The sequence below is a fragment of the Sus scrofa genome, chromosome 6 (assembly GCF_054392235.1).
Source record: "Sus scrofa isolate SSC_HxYL_T2T_F1_AM1 chromosome 6, Sscrofa_HxYL_maternal_Yorkshire_Landrace_v2.0, whole genome shotgun sequence".
NCBI lineage: Eukaryota > Metazoa > Chordata > Mammalia > Artiodactyla > Suidae > Sus > Sus scrofa.
The window spans coordinates 170716013-170736792 of NC_139388.1; the positions used below are offsets into that span (position 1 = coordinate 170716013).

A 20780-nucleotide genomic window follows, 5' to 3' on the forward strand; every position below is an offset into this window, starting at 1 on the left:
GAGTTCCATCGTGGCTCAGTGGTAATGAGTCTGACTAGTACGCGGACTAGGAGGACTAGTACTAGGAGGACAGGAGTTGGATCTCTGGCCATGCTCAGTAGGTTAAGGATCCGGCGTTGCTGTGAACTGTGGTGCAGGTTGCAGATCCGGCTCAGATCTGGCAGTGCTGTGGCTTAGGCCGGCAGCTGCAGCTCTGATTCGATCCCTAGTCCGGGAACGTCCATATGCCACAGCTGGGGCCATAAAGGAAAAAAAAAGGATTCTGGTTGTAGTGTGGCTCACTGGAGCGAGGAGGCAAAACGAGAGGCTGGAGGATCTGAGAAAGAAATAGCTGTTGCAATGACCCAGGCTAGATAGGACGGGGCTTGAATGAGGATAACAGCGGTGGGGATAAAATGGTGGTAGCAATGGGGGTTGCGGGGGTAGACAGATCTAGCAGAAACTACTGAACTTGGGTCTCACTGGCTGAAGAAGCAGCACAGAAGTAGGTAACACCATTGAGGACCTGAGTACACAGAGCAATACGGCGGGACTCTGAGGCGCTCTTAGTCCAGAACATACGGCGAAGGCTGACGGAAGGCGGGGCCGCGCGTGGTGGGAAGCCCGGTCCGCGTTCCCGGCCGCCGCTCCTGGGGCCGCCTCGCCTCTGGGTTTCCCCGGGACAATTCGCTATGGCGGGGCCGGGCCCGGGCGCGGCTCTGGAGTCCCCGCGGCAACTGCTGGGCCGCGTGCGCTTCCTGGCAGAAGCAGCGAAAAGCCTCCGCGCCGGGCGGCCGCTGCCGGCGGCTCTGGCTTTCGTGCCGCGCGAGGTGCTCTACAAGCTTTACAAGGACCCGGCGGGACCGTCGCGCGTGCTGTTGCCAGTGTGGGAGGCGGAGGGCCTGGGGCTGCGTGTGGGAGCCGCGGGCCCGGCCCCCGGTACCGGTTCCGGGCCCCTCCGTGCCGCCCGTGACAGCATCGAGCTCCGGCGCGGTGCCTGCGTGCGCACCACGGGCGAGGAGCTGTGCAACGGCCACGGGCTCTGGGTGAAGCTGACCAAGGTGCGAGAGACCCCGGGGCCAGGGAAGTCCTTGGCTGCGCCTCTCCCTTCCCCCACACCGAGCGGGCATTGCGTTCGGTGCCCTTTGCCCTGGGCTGGGCAGGCAGGCCGCTGACAACTGTTCCCATCCGGCTGGTCCCGGCAGGAGCAGCTGGCAGAACACCTAGGCGACTGCGGGCTGGACGAAGGCTGGCTGCTGGTGTGCCGCCCGGCGGAGGGCGGGGCCCGCCTCGTACCCATCGACACTCCCGACCACCTCCAGCGGCAGCAGCAGCTCTTCGGAGTGGACTACCGCCCGGTGCTCAGGTCCCGCACGGGAAAGGGGCGGGGCTTGCTGTCGGAAGGCCGGCTCCGGGTCTGGCACCGCCGGGCGGTGCCTCCGGAGCCCAGTCGGGGTTTAGAGCAGGAAGGGGCGGGACCTGAAGGGAGCTGGGGTGGGGCTCCTGGAGGCGTGGTTTGGAGGAGCTAGAGCTCTGGAGAAGGCTCCAGGGTCTCCTGCTACCTGCTCTCTTGCTACCTGCTGATGCCTCCCCAACCGCGTATCCCGTTCTGTGCGCACAGATGGGAACAGGTGGTGGACCTGACATACTCGCATCGCCTGGGATCAAAGCCTCAGCCGGCCAAGGCATACACAGAAGCTGTACAAAGGCTACTGTGAGTGAGCTGGGTGGGACGGGGAGGAAGGCCCTCCAGGCCTGCGCCCGTCCTAATTAGGGGCTTGGGGTTGCTTAGCTACGTGCCCCCGACGTGGACCTACGAATGCGACGAGGACCTGATCCACTTCTTGTACGACCACCTGGGCAAGGAGGATGAGAACCTGGGTAGCGTGAAGCAGTATGTGGAGAGCATAGACGTTTCCTCCTACACGGTGGGTGCTGGGACTCCTCCACCCCGAGCGGGAAGGAGTCACATCTTGCTAGATCCAGAGCTCTCAGCTCTCGGCCAGGGCCAAACCTGAATCCCCACAGACCAGACTCAGGCCAACCCCCCACCTCGGAAGTTCTGGAGGAATCCCTAGACACCTCCACCCAGGCCAGATGTGCTCCCACCTCGGCTCCACGGCTCTTTCTCTTCTGTGTCCCCTGGCCCGAAGCACAACCCCAGTGGAGACAGTGGAGAGAAACGCTGATGCCGCTTCTCTACCCTCCCAGGAGGAATTCAATGTGTCCTGCTTGACAGACAGCAATGCGGACACCTACTGGGAGAGCGACGGGTCCCAGTGCCAGCACTGGGTACGGCTTACCATGAAAAAAGGCACCATTGTCAAGTGAGTGGGCTCTGAGTAGGACGCGGTAGGTGAGCCCCGTGCCTGTGAAGGTAAAAGACACCCGCGCATGCTCCACCCTCAGGAAGCTGCTGCTCACAGTGGACACCACGGATGACAACTTCATGCCCAAGCGGGTGGTGGTCTATGGGGGCGAAGGGGACAACCTGAAGAAGCTGAGTGACGTGAGCATTGACGAGTGAGTGAACCGGCCTGAGGCGGGCGGTGGGACCCGGCCCAGCTTGGAAACCTAAGGTTGAGTGAAACCCCAGCAGTCCCTGTCGGCACGGGGTCCCCAAAGTGCCTCACGCTCCTCTTCTCAGGACCCTGATCGGCGATGTCTGTGTCCTGGAGGACATGACCGTCCACCTCCCGGTCATCGAGATCCGCATTGTCGAGTGCCGAGGTGGGGCTTCCGGCTGCTCGGCGGGACGGGGGCCCTGGCTGGAGATGGGGGTGGCTGGCAGCGAGTGTGGACAGGAGGAGATGGGCTTGGTACTGGGGCAAAGGTGAGAGCTAGGAGCTGAGGCTTTGGGGCCTAAGGCGGGTGGAAGGTGCTGGGTCTAGGTCTGCCTTAAAGCCACCTGGGAGAGGAGTGGAGTCGGGACCCTCAAGCGTTCCCGAATCATAGTGGGGAACAGAGGAACTAGCAAAGAGTAGAAGCAGCTGAATCCAGCGAGTCGAAGGAGATCCCAAAGGCCCCAAGTTTCTAGGGGCGAAGGGTGACGAATGGCTGAGCCACGGAGGCAGCCAGCGCAATAAGTGGTCTCACGCCGGCTCGTTCCCTCAGATGACGGGATCGATGTGCGCCTTCGAGGGGTCAAGATCAAGTCCTCCAGACAGCGGGAACTAGGGTTGAATGCAGACCTGTTCCAGCCGACCAGTCTGGTGCGATATCCACGCCTTGAAGGGACGGACCCAGAAGTGCTGTACCGCAGAGCTGTTCTCCTGCAGAGGTGGCTGTGGTCCTGGGCCAGTCAGGCCCTTCCTTGTCCCCCAGCCCAAGCTTTGTGTGTGTGGAAGAGGTCGCCAAGGTCTTAGACCCTGGGCAGTTCCACTTCAGAGTCATCGCAGGCCCTGGACTCTGCCTTCTCCTGTCCCCGTGTGTTGGAGAGCGAGGGGGTCTTGCCTCCATGCCACGCTTCAGCTGCAGTTATCTTTACCCACCACTCCAGGTTCATAAAGATCCTAGACAGCGTCCTGCACCACCTGGTACCTGCCTGGGACCACACGCTGGGCACCTTCAGTGAGATTAAGGTGAGCCCGACCCAGGCAATGCTGGTCTTTGCAGTGGGCATCTCCTTTCTGCTCAGGCAGTTGTTCATTCTTCATCAGAGCGTTCTTGGACCTCCGCCAGGCCTGGACCTTTGCTGGGCTCTGGGAACATAGGCAGAAAGCCAGACACAAAGAGTCAAAATTCAGTGGAGTGCTCTTCCCCAGAAAGTGTGCAAAATACACAAGAGCTCAGGGAGGAGAGGTGACAGCGTGGACAGGGCAGGTGGCATAGAAGGTGTACGACTGGGGGTTACCAGCAGCTGAGGAAGACGAGAGAGAAGCGCGCCCACAGATGCCTGATGTGGGGCTGAGGCTGGGAGGGGTTGTGCAGGAAGCAGGGGCTTCGTTCCTGGTCAGCGGGCCACTGGAAGGGTTTTGTGTAAGGTAATGACAAAGGTGGCTTTTGTTTGTTGTTTTAGAAAGCTCTCCCTGGTGGCTAGACTAAGGGAGGGACTGGAAGCAAGGACCCGGGATGGATTAGGCTGGAACTGGAACTGCGGGATCGGGTCCAGGAATGGTTAGAAAGGTTCCAGGCCTTGGATAGAGGCTGACCGCCTGCCGGTCCCCTTCTGGCCACCTCTCCTCCCCAGCAAGTGAAGCAGTTCCTGCTGCTGTCTCGCCAGCGGCCGGGCCTGGTGACCCAGTGCCTGCATGACTCAGAGAGCAGCAAGCCCAGCTTCATGCCTCGCCTGTACATCAACCGGCGCCTCGCCATGGAGCACCGAGCCTGCCCCTCGAGGGACCCGGCCTGCAAGAACGCGGTCTTCACCCAGGTCGGGACGGCGGGCCAGTAAGGGGCCTCGGGGGCTGGGCCAAGAGGGACCGGAGCGAGGTCTTTGGCCAAGAGCGGGGCCCGGTCTCGACAGAGACTTTCCCACAGCTCCCTCCCCTTTCCGCTGCCCCCAGGTTTATGAAGGCCTCAAGCCCTCTGACAAGTACGAAAAGCCCCTGGACTACAGGTATGGCATGGGGGCGAGGGACTTGCTCAGGGCACACATGTACACATGGACCCCACACACTGCCTCTGGACCCTCACCGTTACCCACTCCGTGTGGAGCCCTTACCCCTGGCTGCTCTCTGGGCGGGTGGGTCATCCTGAGCCCTGGCCCAGCACGATGACAGCGACCCACCCACCTACAGGTGGCCCATGCGCTACGACCAATGGTGGGAGTGTAAATTCATTGCAGAAGGCATCATTGACCAAGGTGAGACCCTGCAGGAGGATGTCAAGAGTCCTGCCCTATTTAGAGGCGCTGGGGTCCCCAGCTAACCAGATGGGGACCTGCTTATTATCCCGTTATAACCTCTTGAGTGCCCCAGCTGAAAGCATCTGCCATTTCAGGGGGCGGCTTCCGGGATAGCCTGGCAGACATGTCAGAGGAACTCTGCCCTAGTTCGGCAGACACCCCTGTGCCTCTGCCCTTCTTTGTACGCACGGCCAACCAGGTAACCTCCCACCCCTACCTCCCCAGTTGTTTCTTCTATTCTGTCTCTGCAAACCTCCCAGGTACCAGGCTCAGCCTCAGAGGGGGCAGAGGAGACTGAGTCGCCTGGGGCAGCCTCTGGGCAAACAGGGAAGGAGGAGCCACTGTACATTCAGAGGGATCATTCGGGGCCCCCAGTGGAAGGTGTTCAGGGACGTCTTCGGGGAGTCTGGGGCGACAAGCTAAGGTCTACCCCATGCCAAGCTGACAGCTCTGTTTCGGGGGCAGGGCAATGGCACGGGTGAGGCCCGGGATATGTATGTGCCCAACCCCTCCTGCCGAGACTTTGCCAAGTACGAGTGGATCGGACAGCTGATGGGGGCTGCCCTTCGGGGTAAGGAGTTCCTGGTGAGTAGCCTACTCTGCCCCCCACCAGACTGATCCTGGCTCTGGGAGAGAAGACGAGCCAGCCAAACTGGGCTGTGCAGGGCGAAAAGACAGTGGCATTTGTCCCGCAGGTCCTGGCGCTGCCTGGTTTTGTGTGGAAGCAGCTCTCTGGGGAGGAGGTGAGCTGGAGCAAGGACTTCCCAGCCGTGGACTCCGTGCTGGTGAGTTGGGGCCTGGAGCCAGTGGTTCCTCGGTGCAGCCCCCACAGTTGCTGCTCCCCGAGGCTGTCCTGAACCTTCTCTACGTACACGTGCAACCTCTCGAGGCCCACCTGCTCCCATGGCTTCAAGCACCGTCCCAGTTTTCTGGTGGCCCTCCTTCCTGCCCTCCAGCCCCAGGCTCTCTCCTAAGCCTGGGGTCATCCCTGCATTTGTTGCTGGACGTCTGTCCCAAGGTTGCCCGGCACCCTCTTCATCCTCTCCCCAGTCTCCTGCCCTTAAGGGGTCCCTGCCTCAAAATGGCACCACCCATCCCTCCCCAGGCCAGGCCCCTCAGAGTCATTCTTCACTCCTTCTTTGTCCTCACCTCTGTCCCTTTGTCCTCTAGAATCTGTCCGCTTCTCCCATCTCACTACCGTTACACTGGCTCAGGCCACCTTCCTTGGGTTTTTTGGGTTGTTTTTGGCCACCTTGCGGCATGTGGCGTTCCTGGGCCAGGGATCAGATCCAAGCTGCCATTGCAACCTACGCAGCAGTTTCGGCAATGCCAGATCCTTAACCCACTGTGCTGGGCCAGGGATCAAACCTGCATCCTGGTGCTGCTGAGACACCACTGATCCTGTTGCACCACAGCAGGAACTCCCTACTTTCCTTTCTGACCCAGCCACGGGCTGCAAAAGATGGTGTCCCTGTTTCCATTCTTACCCATTCTTACTCTAGCTGGCAGCTAGAGTAAGTCACTTCACTCACCTCGTTTAAACTCTTCAAAGCTCCGCCCCAGACTTAGGATACAATGCAGAATCTGGAGAGGCCTTACTTGACCCGCGTACTTCTGGACACTTAGTTCATGACCGGGCTCCAACCAGACCGGCTCCTCAGGCCTCTTGCTCCTTCCACTTTTTCCCAAGATGTTCTCTCTCCTGACTTCCAGGAGCCCAGCCATCATTTGGGTCTCAGCTTAGATGCCACTTCCTCCAAGACAGCTGCCCTGGTCTGCAAGCGAGTCAGGCATCACCGTGATGCTCTCACAGCCCTTGGCCTAACCCCCTCCCCACCCTCATTGCCTGCATGGGGACTGCCTGCCCCGCCGCCTCTCCTGCTTCTTGTGAGCTTCTCCAGGAAAAACAAGGACTGTCTCCACAATGAAAAACTGACCTTCCCGCCTCTTCCACCCCCAGGTGAAGCTCCTGGAGGTGATGGAAGGAATGGACAAGGAGACATTTGAATTCAAATTTGGGAAGGAGCTAACATTCACCACTGTGCTGAGTGACCAGCAGGTGGTGGAGCTGGTCCCCGGGGGTGCAGGCATCGTGGTGGGATATGAGGACCGGTCCCGTTTCGTCCAACTGGTGCAGAAGGCGCGGCTAGAGGAGAGCAAGGAGCAGGTACCACCTAGAAGCCGGCAGAACAGAGAGCTTTGGGCAGTTCCTTGTAACCAGAGTCCAGCCTGATAGGCCCCTAGAAGCCAGTCCAGGAACTCTGGCCTCCACTATCCCTCGGCCCCTCAGTCCTGCTGATCAGTGGGATACAGAGATACCCCCAGTGCTGAGCCAAGACTGTGTCCCCCATTAGCCCCATGAGTGGAGGCCAAGTGTCCCTACCGCACACTGAGCTGGGAGTTGTGCCCTCCTCTCCAGCCAGGCCTCTGCCCTCCTCCCCAGGTGGCAGCCATGCAGGCAGGCCTGCTGAAGGTGGTGCCACAGGCTGTGCTGGACTTGCTGACCTGGCAAGAATTGGAGAAGAAGGTGTGCGGGGACCCAGAGGTCACTGTGGATGCTCTGCGCAAGCTCAGTGAGTATGGACAGGGCAGCAACAGCCGGGAGTGGGGCTTGAGGACCTAAGCGTGACTTCTGTCTGGCTTTGTCCCCACAGCCAGGTTTGAGGACTTTGAGCCGTCTGACACTCGGGTGCAGTATTTCTGGGAGGCGCTGAACAACTTCACCAACGGTCAGTGGAAAGGGCAGAGTAATGCCTGGCTTCCAGCTCCCGTCCTGGGACAGAGGCAGGACGGAAGCTGCGGAAGGTCCCCCACCGTCAGCCCGTGGACACGGATTTCCTTCTGCTCCACACAGAGGACCGGAGCCGCTTCCTGCGCTTTGTCACGGGCCGCAGCCGCCTGCCTGCGCGCATCTACATCTACCCTGACAAGCTAGGGTGAGCGCGGCTGCCCTCTGCCCCCACCCCCATATCCACGTGTCCGGCCCTTGCCCTGTGTCGCGGCCACGCTTCCTGATCTGTGGTCCCTCTGCGCCCGCAGCTACGAGACCACGGACGCGCTGCCCGAGTCTTCCACCTGCTCCAGCACCCTCTTCCTGCCGCACTACGCCAGGTGGGTTTCCTAGCTTCCCGCCTGGGGAGTCGGGGGAGCGCTGGCATCCTCGGGCGGGGGAGGCCCTCCGGTCCTGAAGGGCGCAGACGGGAGCCCCAGAGCCCCTGGGCACGGTGGAGGGGCCTCCACGTCTGGCGCTGACCGGCTCCCTGCCCCCCGCAGTGCCAAGGTGTGTGAGGAGAAGCTCCGCTACGCGGCCTACAACTGCGTGGCCATCGACACAGACATGAGCCCCTGGGAGGAGTGAGGCGGCGCCAGCGGGCGGGTCCCGGGGACACGGGGTGAAGATGCCCTCCCCGGGGGCGGCCTTTTTGCGGAGGTCTGGACAGAAAGAGTCGGTGCGCTCTGCCCGTGGGCATGGTTGGAGTGGGAGCAGGTGACCCGGGTGGCCTCCATCCTCAGACCCTCACGCCCTGCACGTGCTGGGGTTTGCTCCCCGAGTTCCTTCGCCTCCGTGAGAGGCCTCTTCCACAAGCCCCGCACAAGCTGCCGGGCCTGAGCTACTTGAAGGGGGCCTTCTAGCTCCCCTCCCGCGGACTTTACCCTCCCCCTTTCCTTGTTCTCTGGCTTCAGCCTGGATGTAAAACTAAGCACTTGGAGAGGGGGTCACGGGGGCGTGGACAGGGAGTGACGGCCACCCTCCCGGTCAGCTGAGCCAAGAATGAAGCCACAGCTGAGCCCCCTCTCCCTCACTTACTGGTCTCTCCTCCTCTCCCTGCACCCAAGGCCCGAGCCCCCGCTTTCTTTCTCCAACTCAGTCTCACCTGACAGAGTGCCACCGCCTTCCCTGGCTCAGAACCTGCATCCGCTCGCCGTAAATTTCCCCCCTTATTCATCACTTCTGCATCACCTCCAGCCTGACTCCCTGCCTGCTGTTTTACCCCCAAGGTTTTGCACAGGTTAAGACCAGTTATGTCCTCTCTGAGATCTTCAAAAGCTCCTCTTCACCCAACTCTCAAGTAAAGCCTGGACTTTAAACCAGCTCCTAGGCCTTATGCACATCCCTGCCCCAGCCCTCCCTTAGGGGCCTCCATGACACTCCATCAAAGAAGCTCTTGCACATGGGAAAGCTGAATAAAGGGATGCATTCATTCCTTCAGAGCGCGTTTATTGGGCCCGCCGGAGATGTTAAAGAAGGCTGTTCTGGGACTTTAGGGTCCTGCCCGGAGCCAAAGAGAAGCGTGTCAAGTGGAAGTGGTTAGGCTTCTCAGTGGCAAACATTCAAATCCGGAGCCGAGCAGGGAAATAAGGACCCAACTACCCAGAAGCGGGGCGGGGGGGCCGCCTGGCCTGGCATCTTCCAGGAAGGATGTGGCGATTTGGAAGATAGGAGTCCGTCTTCACGATCCAAGTGGGCTGAAGAGTCTGACGAACTAGAGGACAGAGCCTTGCAGGGCTGCTGCATCGCCCTAATCAGGATCTGATAGAGGAGGCGGCAGCCCTGCTACCCACCCCCAAGCTGTCCCCGGTTGTCACACGGCTCAGGTGCGGTCTTTAAGCACAAGTACCCTTCGAAAGCCCTTGGGCGGAGGCGGTCCGCCCACAGTGGGCCGTCACCCTCGAGCGCGGTGCCCAGAGAAGTCGCGCTCCCCATCCCTTGCCCCAAACGGTCCACTCGGAGCCTCCCGCCCCGAGCGAGCCTCCTGGGCAGCTTCGCTCCGCGTCTGCCCGGCGCGCGTCGGGTGGCCCGCGCTCCCCTTCTTGTCGGGGAAGGACCCGGCCACCAGGCGCCGGCAGCACGTAGCCCATGTCTGCCAGGTCCTGGCCGCGCGAGCCCTTGGCCCCCTTTTACCAAACTGGAACCACACCGTAGAGTGTAGGGCTTGCTTCTCGTTCATTGGTTCCTTCGTTGAGAGACTGCGTGAAGCCTGCACGTCACGCACCGCTGCTAGGTGCGGCAGATAAAATGATGGGTGACATCATTTTTGCCCCCTTGGGATTCAACCTTTAACGGAGGAGACATACCTTAAACAGATCCTTTTATAAACATTTAATAACATTTATGTAAGAGCAAAGGAGGAAGGAAGGGTTTTGTTAGAAGACAACAGACACACACACCAAAAAAAAAAGGAGTTCCCGTCGTGGCGCAGTGATTAACGAATCCGACTAGGAACCATGAGGTTGCGGGTTCGGTCCCTGCCCTTGCTCAGTGAGTTGACGATCTGGCGTTGCCGTGAGCTGTGGTGTAGGTTGCAGACGTGACTCGGATCCCACGTTGCTGTGGCTCTGGCGTAGGCTGGTGGCTACAGCTCCGATTCGACCCCTAGCCTGGGAACCTCCATATGCCGCGGCAGCGGCCCAAAGAAATAGCAAAAAGACAAAAAAAAAAAAAAGACAGAACAGGATAATTCTAACCAATGTGCCTCCGAGAAACGCGGAATCCTCAGGGAGAATCAGCGCACGAAGACCAGCTGAGAAGCGTGCTGAAGCCCGTGTTACTGGAGTGCGAAGGCAAGCGAGAGATGAGACCCCAGCCTTGGAGGCTCATTCAGGGTTTTACGCTGAGCAGCCGTGAGGGCTTAAGCAAAGACTAGCTTCGCCTTTGGCAGCCTTACAGAAAATGAGTTGAGAGGTAGAGACTAGAGGCCAGGAAATACCCCAGCAGGAAATGCTGGTCACTGGAACAAGGGGAACTCACCTTAGCCGTCATTTTTATTGGCTGCATGTGTCACAGTATGAGGAATTTCATAACTTGTATTCATTGAAAGCCCTCTACAGGCAGACAGTGAGGTTATTTACAAGTTTTCTATATTGAAAACTACAGAAGTTGTGATAAACATCCTCATGCATATACCTGCATACCTATTTATTTTCTTAAAACAACTTTTTTTTGTCTTTTGTCTTTTTAGGGCCACACCCGCTGCAGATGAAGTTTCCCAGGCTGGGGACCCAATCGGAGCTGTAGCCACCTGCCTACACAACAGCCACAGCAATGCCAGATCCAAGCTGTGTCTGCGACCTACACCACAGCTCACAGCAACACAGATCCTTAACCCACTGAGCAGGGTCCGGGATCAAACCTGCATCCTCATGGCTTTGTTTGTCAAATTTGTTTCCACTGAGCCACAATGGGAACTCCAGTTTTTCTAGAACAACTTCTTAAAACCACTTCATCAAACTGCAGATTTGGGAGTTCCCTTGTGGCTAGCAGGTTAAGGATCCAGCATTATCATTGCTATGGCTCTGGTTACAGCTGAGGCACAGGTTCCATCCCAGGAACTTCCACATGCTGTGGGCGTTGCCAGGAAAAGAGTAAATTAAAAAAAAAAAAAAGATGTTTTAAACTGCAGAATTGCCTTCTAGAAAGGATGTATCAATTTTCACTCCCTTGAATGTCTGTTTCCTAAACTCGTACCAACCTTGGGCATTCAATTTAGTGTGCAGAAAAATTGTATGAAGGTTATTTTATTATTATCATTATTTTTTGTCCTTTTGCCTTTTCTAGGGCCACTCTCGCGGCATATGGAGGTTCCCAGGCTAGGGGTCGAATCGGAGCTGTAGCCACTGGCCTCCGCCAGAGCCACAGCAACTGGGGATCCGAGCCACGTCTGCAACCTACACTACAGCTCACGGCAACGCCAGATCCTTCACCCACTGAGCAAGGCCAGGGATCGAACCCAAAACCTCATGGTTCCTAGTCAGATTCGTAAACCACTGCGCCACGATGGGAACTCCTGAAGGTTATTTTAATTTGCATCACTTTGGTTATTTACTGTATTGAGCAATTCTTTTTCTTCTTTTTGAATGGTACTTTATGTATTTTTGTGCATTTTTCTGTTGGTTTCATTATACTTTTCTTATTGGCATAACAATCTTTGTGTAGTACTAGAGTAATAAGCGCAAGGCACTGTGCTAAGTGCTGTACATCGGTTATCTTGTTTTATCTTCTCAAAAACTGTATGAAGCAAGGGTCATTATATATGCCCACTTCCAGATGAGAAACCTAGAGCAAAGATTAATTAAGTAACTTGCTCAGGGTCATGTTAATTGATGAAGCTTCAATTTAGTTGGGAGGGGGGTCTGCCAGCTCCAGCGCCTGCTGATGTGACAACTAAGGCACCATATCCTGTATATTAACCCCTTTGTCGTGTCAGGCATTATGAATATATTTGCCCAGTCTATACTTTGCCATTTAATCTCATTATTTCCTAACATGCAAAATTTTAAATGTTTTATGAATTAAAAATCCTTTCCCTTTTTTTTTTTTTTTGGCCTTTTTTGGGGGCTGCACCCGTGGTATACGGAAGTTCCCAAGCTAGGGGTCCAATCCAAGCTGTCGTTGCCAGCCTACACCACAGCCCCAGCGATGCTGGATCCGAGCCAAATCTGCAACCTACACCACAGCAACACCGGAGCCTTAACCCACTGAACAAACAAAGCCAGGAATTGAACCTGGGTCCTCTTGGATCCTAGCTGGGTTTGCTGCCACTGAGCCACAATGAGGACTCCCTGAATTAAATGTCTTTTTCCTTATGGAAGAAACCACATGTTGCATACACACCTCGGGAAGGTGGCATGGTGACATGGTACACTGGTCAGGAGGAATCCTCTGGAGGCAGCTCGCCTGGACTCATGTCCTGGCTTTACCGCTTACTCGAGCTTGACCATCAACAACGGTTGTGGGTGTCCCAAACCTTTTGCTGCTTTCTTTTTCGAAGTACCTATCCTTTACCATTGCTTTGAAATGTCACATTTTCACAAATTTATCATCATTGGAGGCTAAATTTTCATATGTGAGAAATCCTTTGTGCAGTAGTGCCAGACTGTAAAAATGACCCTGCAGTTTGAAACCATGCAAAGAGCTCTTAATCAGTGAGGGGAATGACTACTGTTCCATGACAAAAGTTTTGCCAAAACATTAAAAGCTCTCTTACTGTCAATTATAAATGAAAAGAAAATGAAAAAATAGTAAAACCAACGTTTATTTAGTACATTGAAATCCAAAGCATTTAGAAGATCCAAGAATTAAATTGTTTTCTTTGTAAAACACTTATCAAGAATAGTTTGAGGAGATCCCTGGTGGCCTAGTGGTTAAGAACTTGGCCTTGTCACTGCTGTGTCTTGGGTTCAATCCCTGACCTGGGAACTTCCACATGCTGCAGGTTCAGCCAAAAACAAAACAACAACAACAAAAAAAGAATAAATAGTGTTTATCTCTTTTTTTCAATATGGAGCACACATCTTCTCTAAATCTTGCTGAACGACACTCATACACTAAGTTTCGGTCCGCATCCAACATTTTGTTCTTGAAATATTTCTGAAAATTCCTTTCATAGGAAGTTTTTTGCTGGCATCCCTTCCTCTGAGACGTCCTCACCCTTTTTGTCACCACCGCTTTCCTCATTTCTGTGGATAAGGTTGCCTGCACTAGGTCCTTCTCGCTGCATATCCATACTCTTTCATGACAGAGGTGTTAACTTTCCCATGATATGACTCCATTTACGCTCAACTTGAATTTCGATTTCAGCATTATCGCTTCTCATGTATTTTTTTTTTTTTTGTCTTTTGTCTTTTTTTTGTTGTTTTTGTTGTTGCTATTTCTTGGGCCGCTCCCGCAGCATATGGAGGTTCCCAGGCTAGGGGTTGAATCGGAGCTATAGCCGCCAGTCTATGCCAGAGCCACAGCAACTCGGGATCCGAGCCGCGTCTGCAACCTACACCCCAGCTCACGGCAACGCCGGATCGTTAACCCACTGAGCAAGGGCAGGGATCGAACCTGCAACCTCATGGTTCCTAGTCGGATTCGTTAATCACTGCGCCACGACGGGAACTCCAGCTTCTCATGTATTTGCTGCACTTTCATTTTGTTGGCCAGTTCTCAATTATCCTTGCTTTTTTTTAATGTCACATGGGTTTATCACTGGGAGACACACACAGTGTGGAGGCAACACAACTATTTTCTTTACTGTCTGTGAATTAATTGAATAAGAAATGTGCACTGACCAATCACCAACAGGCTGAAAACAAGTGACGTGATTCTTCACTCATGATGCACATCCATCACGATCCAAGCTGATTCTGACAATTTTTTTTTTTTATGGCCACTCCCACAGCACATGGAGGTTCCCAGGCTAGGGTTGAATCAGACCTGTAGCTGCTGGCCTATGCCACGTCTGTGACCTACACTGCAGTTCACGGCAACGCCGGATCCTTAACCCACTGAGAGAGGCCAGGGATTGAAACTTTATCCTCATGGATGCTAGTCAGGTTCACTTCCACTGAGCCATGACGGGAACTCCGATTCTGACAATTTTTGACAGTATTCCATTACTTTCATGGAGGAAAGAACTTTTGGACAGACTTACTCCACTATTTTTTACTATTGTCACCTGTTCCTTTTAAATCTGTTTCTAAATTTATTAGCTAGAAAGTTGTGGGAAGATTTAAATGAGACATGGTTGCCAAATTTCAGTAATCTCTAAAACACTTTAAGACTTTATGCCGTCAGGCAGTCCTTCTGTGGCACAGTGGGTTAAGAATCTGGCTGTACAGAGTTCCAGTCCCATTGGCTCAGCAGGATAAGAACCCAACATAGAGTCCATGAGGATGCAGGTTTGACCCCTAGCCTTGCTCTGTGGGTTAAGGATCCAGCATTGCTGCAAGCTGCGGTGTAGGTCTAGCTCGCAAATGCGGCTTGGATCCTCAGTTGTGACTGTGGTGTAGACTGGCAGCTGCAGCTCCAATTGGACCCCTAGCCTGGGAACTTCCATATGCCCCAGGTGGGGCTCTAAAAAGAAGAAAGAAAAAAAAAAAAGAATCTGATTGCAGGGGCCAGGGCCCTGCAGATTTGATCCCCAGCCCAACACGGGGGGTTAAAGGATCCAGTATTGTCACAGTAGGTCCTCAGATTCAATCCCTAGCCTGGGAACCTCCATGTGCCGAGGGAGCGGCCCAAGAAAATGCAAAAGACAAAAAAAAAAAAAAAAAAAAAATGTATGTTGTCAATGTGGTGTTGTCCCTCCCCCCTCCCTAACTTTTTCTTATTCCCAAAGTACTTATCACCTTTTAATATACAGTATGGTTTACTCATTTATTATTTAAACTTCCTTAGGATTTATGCTGCTTCTCCCTGCTAGGATGAGGGCCGGATCCTTTTTTGTTCACTAATATATCCTCAGAGCCTAGAACTGTCTTTGGCACATAGTAGTCACTCAGTAAACAGTTGTTTAATAAATAAATGACCTATGGCCTGTAAACCATACTTTCCAATTTAAAAACAAAGAAAATCATCAGATTGATTAAATCGCTTATTTTTAAAGTTGGCCATAAGCTTAGAGCATAAATGTCCAGAAATTGACCTTCAAAACCACCAACAGTGAAAATTCTGTGTGCTTAAAAGGAAATACTGAATTCCTAATTAATGAAGTTTCTTTCCAAGCTCTTTATGTAAACACTGTAGCATCATTTGCTCTCTAGCTTATCATGAATCTATTAGACAACTGCTGGGCTTATGTACAAAAATAAAACACAAATATTTTAGGACCCGCAATTGGTTGCCAAAGTAGAGTTTCTCTTTTCATTTTTTATCTTTCACTCAGCACTCTAAAAATAATAATCGCCTGCCCCACTGACGATTCCTCAGCCAGATGGCGTAGAGGAGTATTGCGATGTGGCCAGTAAACTCCCAGAGAGAGCGCTCTTGCAGACCGTGGGAAGGGTATTTCTGAGCCAAGGCTCAACTTTTGAAAGGTTTCTTTTGTCTCCTACAGTTCAAGGAGGCATTTAGAGCTTGGCCTTCTTAAACCATTTCCCCAGCACATACAAACACATACACATAAACGTCCCTTGGGGAAGAAATGCGAACAGGAAATAAACATCAAAGGGAATAGCCTGTATTCAACAAGCATTTATTAAATACGTCCCATGTGATTAAAAATAAATAATAAGAATGAGGCGAGGCGTGAAGATTAGTAACGTGGACTGACTTAGTGAAAAGGAATGTTCAGGAGAAGAGAGACTGTCAGTGACCCAAGTCCTCAGCCCAGTTTTCCAACCACCAAACAGAAGGATAAGGGAAATATTATGGGAAATTTCTAATTTTTCAATATTATTTCCTTAGCATGTCCCAGATCTGGTGCTAGGCTCTGCAGTGAGAGGGGCAAATAAGATCCAGCTTTGTCCTCAGAGGGCTCCCAGTGTGAAAAAGGAGATGACAGTCGTTTGTGGTGAGTGCTCTAACGTAAGTACTGGAAGCAGCGGGAGCCTGAAAGAAGAAACCCGTGAGGCAGCAGTTCTTAAAGAATGCTCCACAGGGAGCTCCTGTCATGGTGCAGTGGTTAACGAATCCAACCGGGAACCATGAGGTTGCAGGTTTGATCCCTGGCCTTGCTCAGTGGGTGAAGGATCTGGCATTGCCATGAGCTGTGGTGTAGGTTGCAGACGCGGCTCGGATCCCGCGTTGCTGTGGCTCTGGTGTAGGCCAGTGGCTACAGCTCCGATTGGACCCCTAGCCTGGGGACCTCCATATGCCGCGGGAGTGGCCCTAGAAAAGGCAAAAAGACAAAAGCAAAAAACAAAAAACAAATAAAAGAATGCTCCATGGACCTCAGAGTCCTCAAGTCTCTTTCAGGGGCTCTATCAGGTCAATCTCCTTTCATAGTAATACTAAAACACTATCTGCCTCTTTCATTGTATTGATATTTGCACTGATGGTGCAAAAGCAACGGTGGATAAACCTGTTGGTGCTTTAGCATCAACCAAAGCAGATACCAAGCTGTACTAATAGTCATTGTATTCTTCACTGCCATATATTTGCAATAAAAAAATAAAGCAGGTGAAGGATCCCGTGTTGTCACTACAGTGGCTCAGGTTGCTGGCCAAGAACGTCTTTGAATGACAATACAATCATTTATTAAATCTTTGTCTTTGAGTACACATTTTTATATTTTAAGGGCCACACCCGTGGCATATGGAGATTTCCAGGCTCGGAGTCATCAGAGCTGTAGCCACCGGCCTACGCTACAACAACAGCAACGCTGGATCTTTAATCCAGTGAGCAAGGCCAGGGATCGAATCTCAGTCCACATGGATGCCAGTCAGATTGTTAACCACTGAGCCACAAGGGGAACTCCTACACGTCTTTTTGATAGTTTACGTGATGAAATGGGAAGTACTCGTGTAACGGCTCCATTCACATGAAAGAAGCATGTGAGCTGTCTCCAGCAAAGCCATCGCTTGACGTGTGAGCTGCTGCTTCTTTCCTCGAACACTGTATTTACTTGAAAGAACAACTGTCAAACCATGGACAGAAGTTATCAAAGTGAGTGAAGTAAGCCAGCCACTTCAAGGAAAACCGATAACAATGATAATAGCTGAGCTTTCCAGAGAGACTCAGAGGTTTGAAAAACTCATATTTGTCATCACAAGCTTGCCAGCATATTCTTAAAGACTTTTCTGATGAGATTGGTGGTGCTATTAACAAGTGATTTTTAAAATACTGTACGAGTCGACATTGGGACGATCTATATAACTTAGTGAACAAATGTTTTTCAAGTGATCATTGCGTCAAGCTGCAAAATCATGTATACGTAAAATGCCCAAAGTGCAAGTACTATAACAGAGTACAGAATGTTCATGGATATAAAAGATTCTATGTTGTAATGAATCTTTCTTTAACAGACGACCACTTAATAAGTTTTGGTGTATATCAAAGAAGAATACCCGCAATTATCTGACAAAGGCTATTAAAACCTCTCTCCCTTTTCCAGCTATGCATCTGTGTGAGGTCAGGTTTTCATTAACCAACACAACAGGTGACAACTGGTGGCAGAACTTAGCTGTTCTGTTCTAAGCCAGACATTAATGAGATGTGCAAGAAGGTGAAACCATGGTATTCTTCTATTTTTTTATTTTGAAAACATAGTTATGTTTTCGTTAAAATGTTAGTGTGTTACCATGTAATGGTTTTATTGTTTTTATTTTTAATGAGTTAATATTTTAAAATTTTCTCAGTTTGAATTTTTAATATGATCGATATCAACAGATACAATCTATACAAACAAAAGTTCTTTGGGGCCCCAATAATTTTTAAGAGTATAAAGAGTCCAGAGACCAAAAAGTTTGAGAATTGCTGCCCTAAGGGAATAATTGAAAATGAGTTTAAACTGAAGCAGTCTCTCAACTACTTTCCTCAACTGTAGGAGAAAAATCCTCCAGTTCCCTGAAAACATTTGCTAGCTTAAACATGAGCATTTAAAATGGATGACAGGGGGTTCCTGTCGTAGCACAGGGGAAACAAACCCAACTAGGAATCATGAGGTTGTATGTTCGATCCCTGGCCTCACTCAGTGGGTTAAGGATCCAGCGTTGCCGTGAGCTGTGGTGTAGGTCGAAGATGTGGCTCGGATCCCCCGTTGCTGTGGCTGTGGAGTAGGCCGGCAGCTGAATCTCTGATTCGACCCCGTGCCTGGGAACTTCCATATGCCATGGATGCGGCCCTAAAAAGACAAAATAAAATAAAATAAAATGGATGACACATAAGAGGTTGAATGCAGTTCTCACCTGATAACTAGTTCTTACCTCAAAACAATACTATAATTCCCAAGGCTTCTGCTTGCTTAATACCAAAGAGGAGAGAGTCTTGCTGCAGAAGGAGAGGGTGGTCAAGCTTCGGGTCTCTTGTAACCAAACCAGTCGTTCCATGGCGCCCTTTTACCAACATACTTAGTGTTTTACTTGAGTTAAAATAAGTATCCAGTAACAACTCATCACCAGTATCCCAAAGTGAAGGAGGATAGGCCGGTTTTATGGATATGGCTTCGAGACTTTTGTTTGTTTGTTTTTTGTTTTGTTTGGGTTTTTTTGGGCCACACCTGCGGCATAAGGAGGTTCCCAGGCTAGGGGTCGAATCAGCGCTGCCCCACACCATAGTCACAGCAACTCGGTATCTGAGCCACGTCTGCGACAGCTCATGGCAATGCCGGATCCTTAACCCACTGAGCAAGGCCAGGGATCAAACCTGCATCCTCATGGATGCTAGTCAGATTCCCTTCCACTGAGCCATGATGGAAACTCCAGGACTTTTTTTAGTAGGTTCTGCACTGAGCGCCTATTCTTCTGGCTGAAAGTCTGGGGAAAAGTACGAGTCTGGTGTTTCTCGGTTGCTGTATCTCCAGCATCAAGCATCCAAAACATTGGTTGGCTTGTATCAGGCAGGCAATAAATACTTTTGAATAAAGCAGTTTACTTTTATTGCAGAAATTAGACTCTACCTCATAAGTGGCAGGCAGCTAAAGCATTTTAGTTTAAGAGATGGAGAAAGAAAGAGGAAGCTTCCAAAAGATTAGGAAATTGCAGGAATGTGTGCGAAAGAGATAATGACCGTTGTTCCTGTTATCTATGTAGCTTAACAAACCACCCCAAAATTTACTGTTTAAAACATCAAAAAAATTTTATTATTATCTCTCGCAATTGTTGGAGTTGTCTAGATGCAGCTGTTTGGGTTCTTTCATAGAGTTGCAGCCTCTTAAGCGGTCTCCGTGCTCCCAGGGAGTCTATTATCATTACAGCAACCGGTGATCCTTTCAAACCTGTCATACTACTCCTCCTCTGCTTCCTTCAAGGTCCTCACGGTGGCATACGAGACCCCAGGACTGGAGTTCCTGTTGTGGTGCAAAGGGAACTGCAGCATCTCTGGAGCTCAGGGATGCAGGTTCCATTCCCAGCCCGACATCCCAACGTAAGGATCCTGCTTTGCCACAGCTGCTCTGTAGGTTGACCCTGCAGCTGGGATTTGATCCCTGAACCAGGAACTCCATATCCCCAAGGGGCAGCCAAAAAAGAAAAAAAAAAAAAGACCCACAGGATCTGAATTCTCCGCCCTCTCCATTGCCTCTCTGACTTCCTTGGTCGTCATTCCTCTGCCCCACTTATTTTGCTTCAGCCATGTTGGCCTCTTTTATGTGCTTTGAACTTGCGGTCTCTCTTGAGGGCCTTTGCACTTGCTGACCACTCCGCTTGGAAGGCTTTTACTCAAAATATCCACCTGACTCACACTCTTCAAGAAAATATCCACCTGACTCACGCTCTTCAAGATCTTGTTCGATGTCACCATCTCATTGAGATCTTCCCTAATTCCGCGTCCCCGACCGTTTTGATGGATTAAAGGCGGATGTTTTCCACACCAAAATAGTCTGGTTTAGAAAGCCAATGTCGGAGTTCCCGTCGTGGTGCAGTGGTTAACGAATCCGACTAGGAACCATGAGGGTTGCGGGTTCGGTCCCTGCCCTTGCTCAGTGGGTTAACGATCCGGCGTTGCCGTGAGCTGTGGTGTAGGTTGCAGACGCGGCTCGGATCCCGAGTTGCTGTGGCTCTGGCGTAGGCCGGTGGCTACAGCTCCGATTCAACCCCTAGCCTGGGAACCTCCATATGCTGCGGGAGCGGCCCAAGAAATAGCAACAACAACAACAACAACAACAACAAAAGACAAAAAAAAAAAGAAAAAGAAAAAGCCAACGTTGAGTCCCCATATTAGACATCACTGGACATAGAAAACCTTGGCAATCGTTGGCCTGCAAGGGATTTGGTGATTTCTCCACTGGGGAGCCCCACATCGCAGAGTGTGGTTGGGGGCCGATCCTAGAAGGACAATTGCCTTAAGGAAGAGACTGCAGCTGTTCCAGCCTGAGTTTCAAGGACCCCTGCACCGTGAGGGACGCTCCCTGTATTGTGGAAACCGCAAAAACCGTGGCAATGGAAGGAGACAAACAGCACTCAGATCTATGGAAAAGCAAGATTTATTCAGCACCGGTGAGGGCTCAGAGGAGACACCTCCAGAGTCTGAGCACCAGGTCTTTGTTCTCAGTAACTTTTATACACTACAAGGGCTTGCTTTTGCCATGTAAGC

General features: G+C 52.1%; 1 protein-coding gene across 2 annotated transcripts; it reads left to right on the forward strand.

Moving 5' to 3' along the window:
* Positions 1 to 593: 593 nt before the first annotated feature.
* HECTD3 (HECT domain E3 ubiquitin protein ligase 3) lies at positions 594 to 9035 on the forward strand. 2 transcript variants are annotated; one of them, XM_021096755.2, is made up of 21 exons: positions 594 to 1040; positions 1185 to 1345; positions 1601 to 1693; positions 1772 to 1907; positions 2191 to 2306; positions 2389 to 2502; positions 2627 to 2709; positions 3094 to 3259; positions 3479 to 3560; positions 4169 to 4351; positions 4485 to 4537; positions 4719 to 4783; positions 4921 to 5024; positions 5291 to 5410; positions 5521 to 5610; positions 6786 to 6992; positions 7269 to 7398; positions 7480 to 7554; positions 7680 to 7761; positions 7865 to 7936; positions 8099 to 9035. In XM_021096755.2, exons 1-21 carry the CDS (start codon positions 672 to 674, stop codon positions 8181 to 8183), a joined length of 2586 nt encoding a protein of 861 aa, XP_020952414.2. In that variant the 5' UTR covers positions 594 to 671; the 3' UTR covers positions 8184 to 9035. The 2 variants fall into 2 exon arrangements, with proteins under 2 accessions (XP_020952414.2, XP_084821337.1); XM_084965211.1 differs by having other exon boundaries at positions 4485 to 4531; positions 4713 to 4783.
* The last annotated feature ends 11745 nt before the right edge of the window (positions 9036 to 20780 follow it).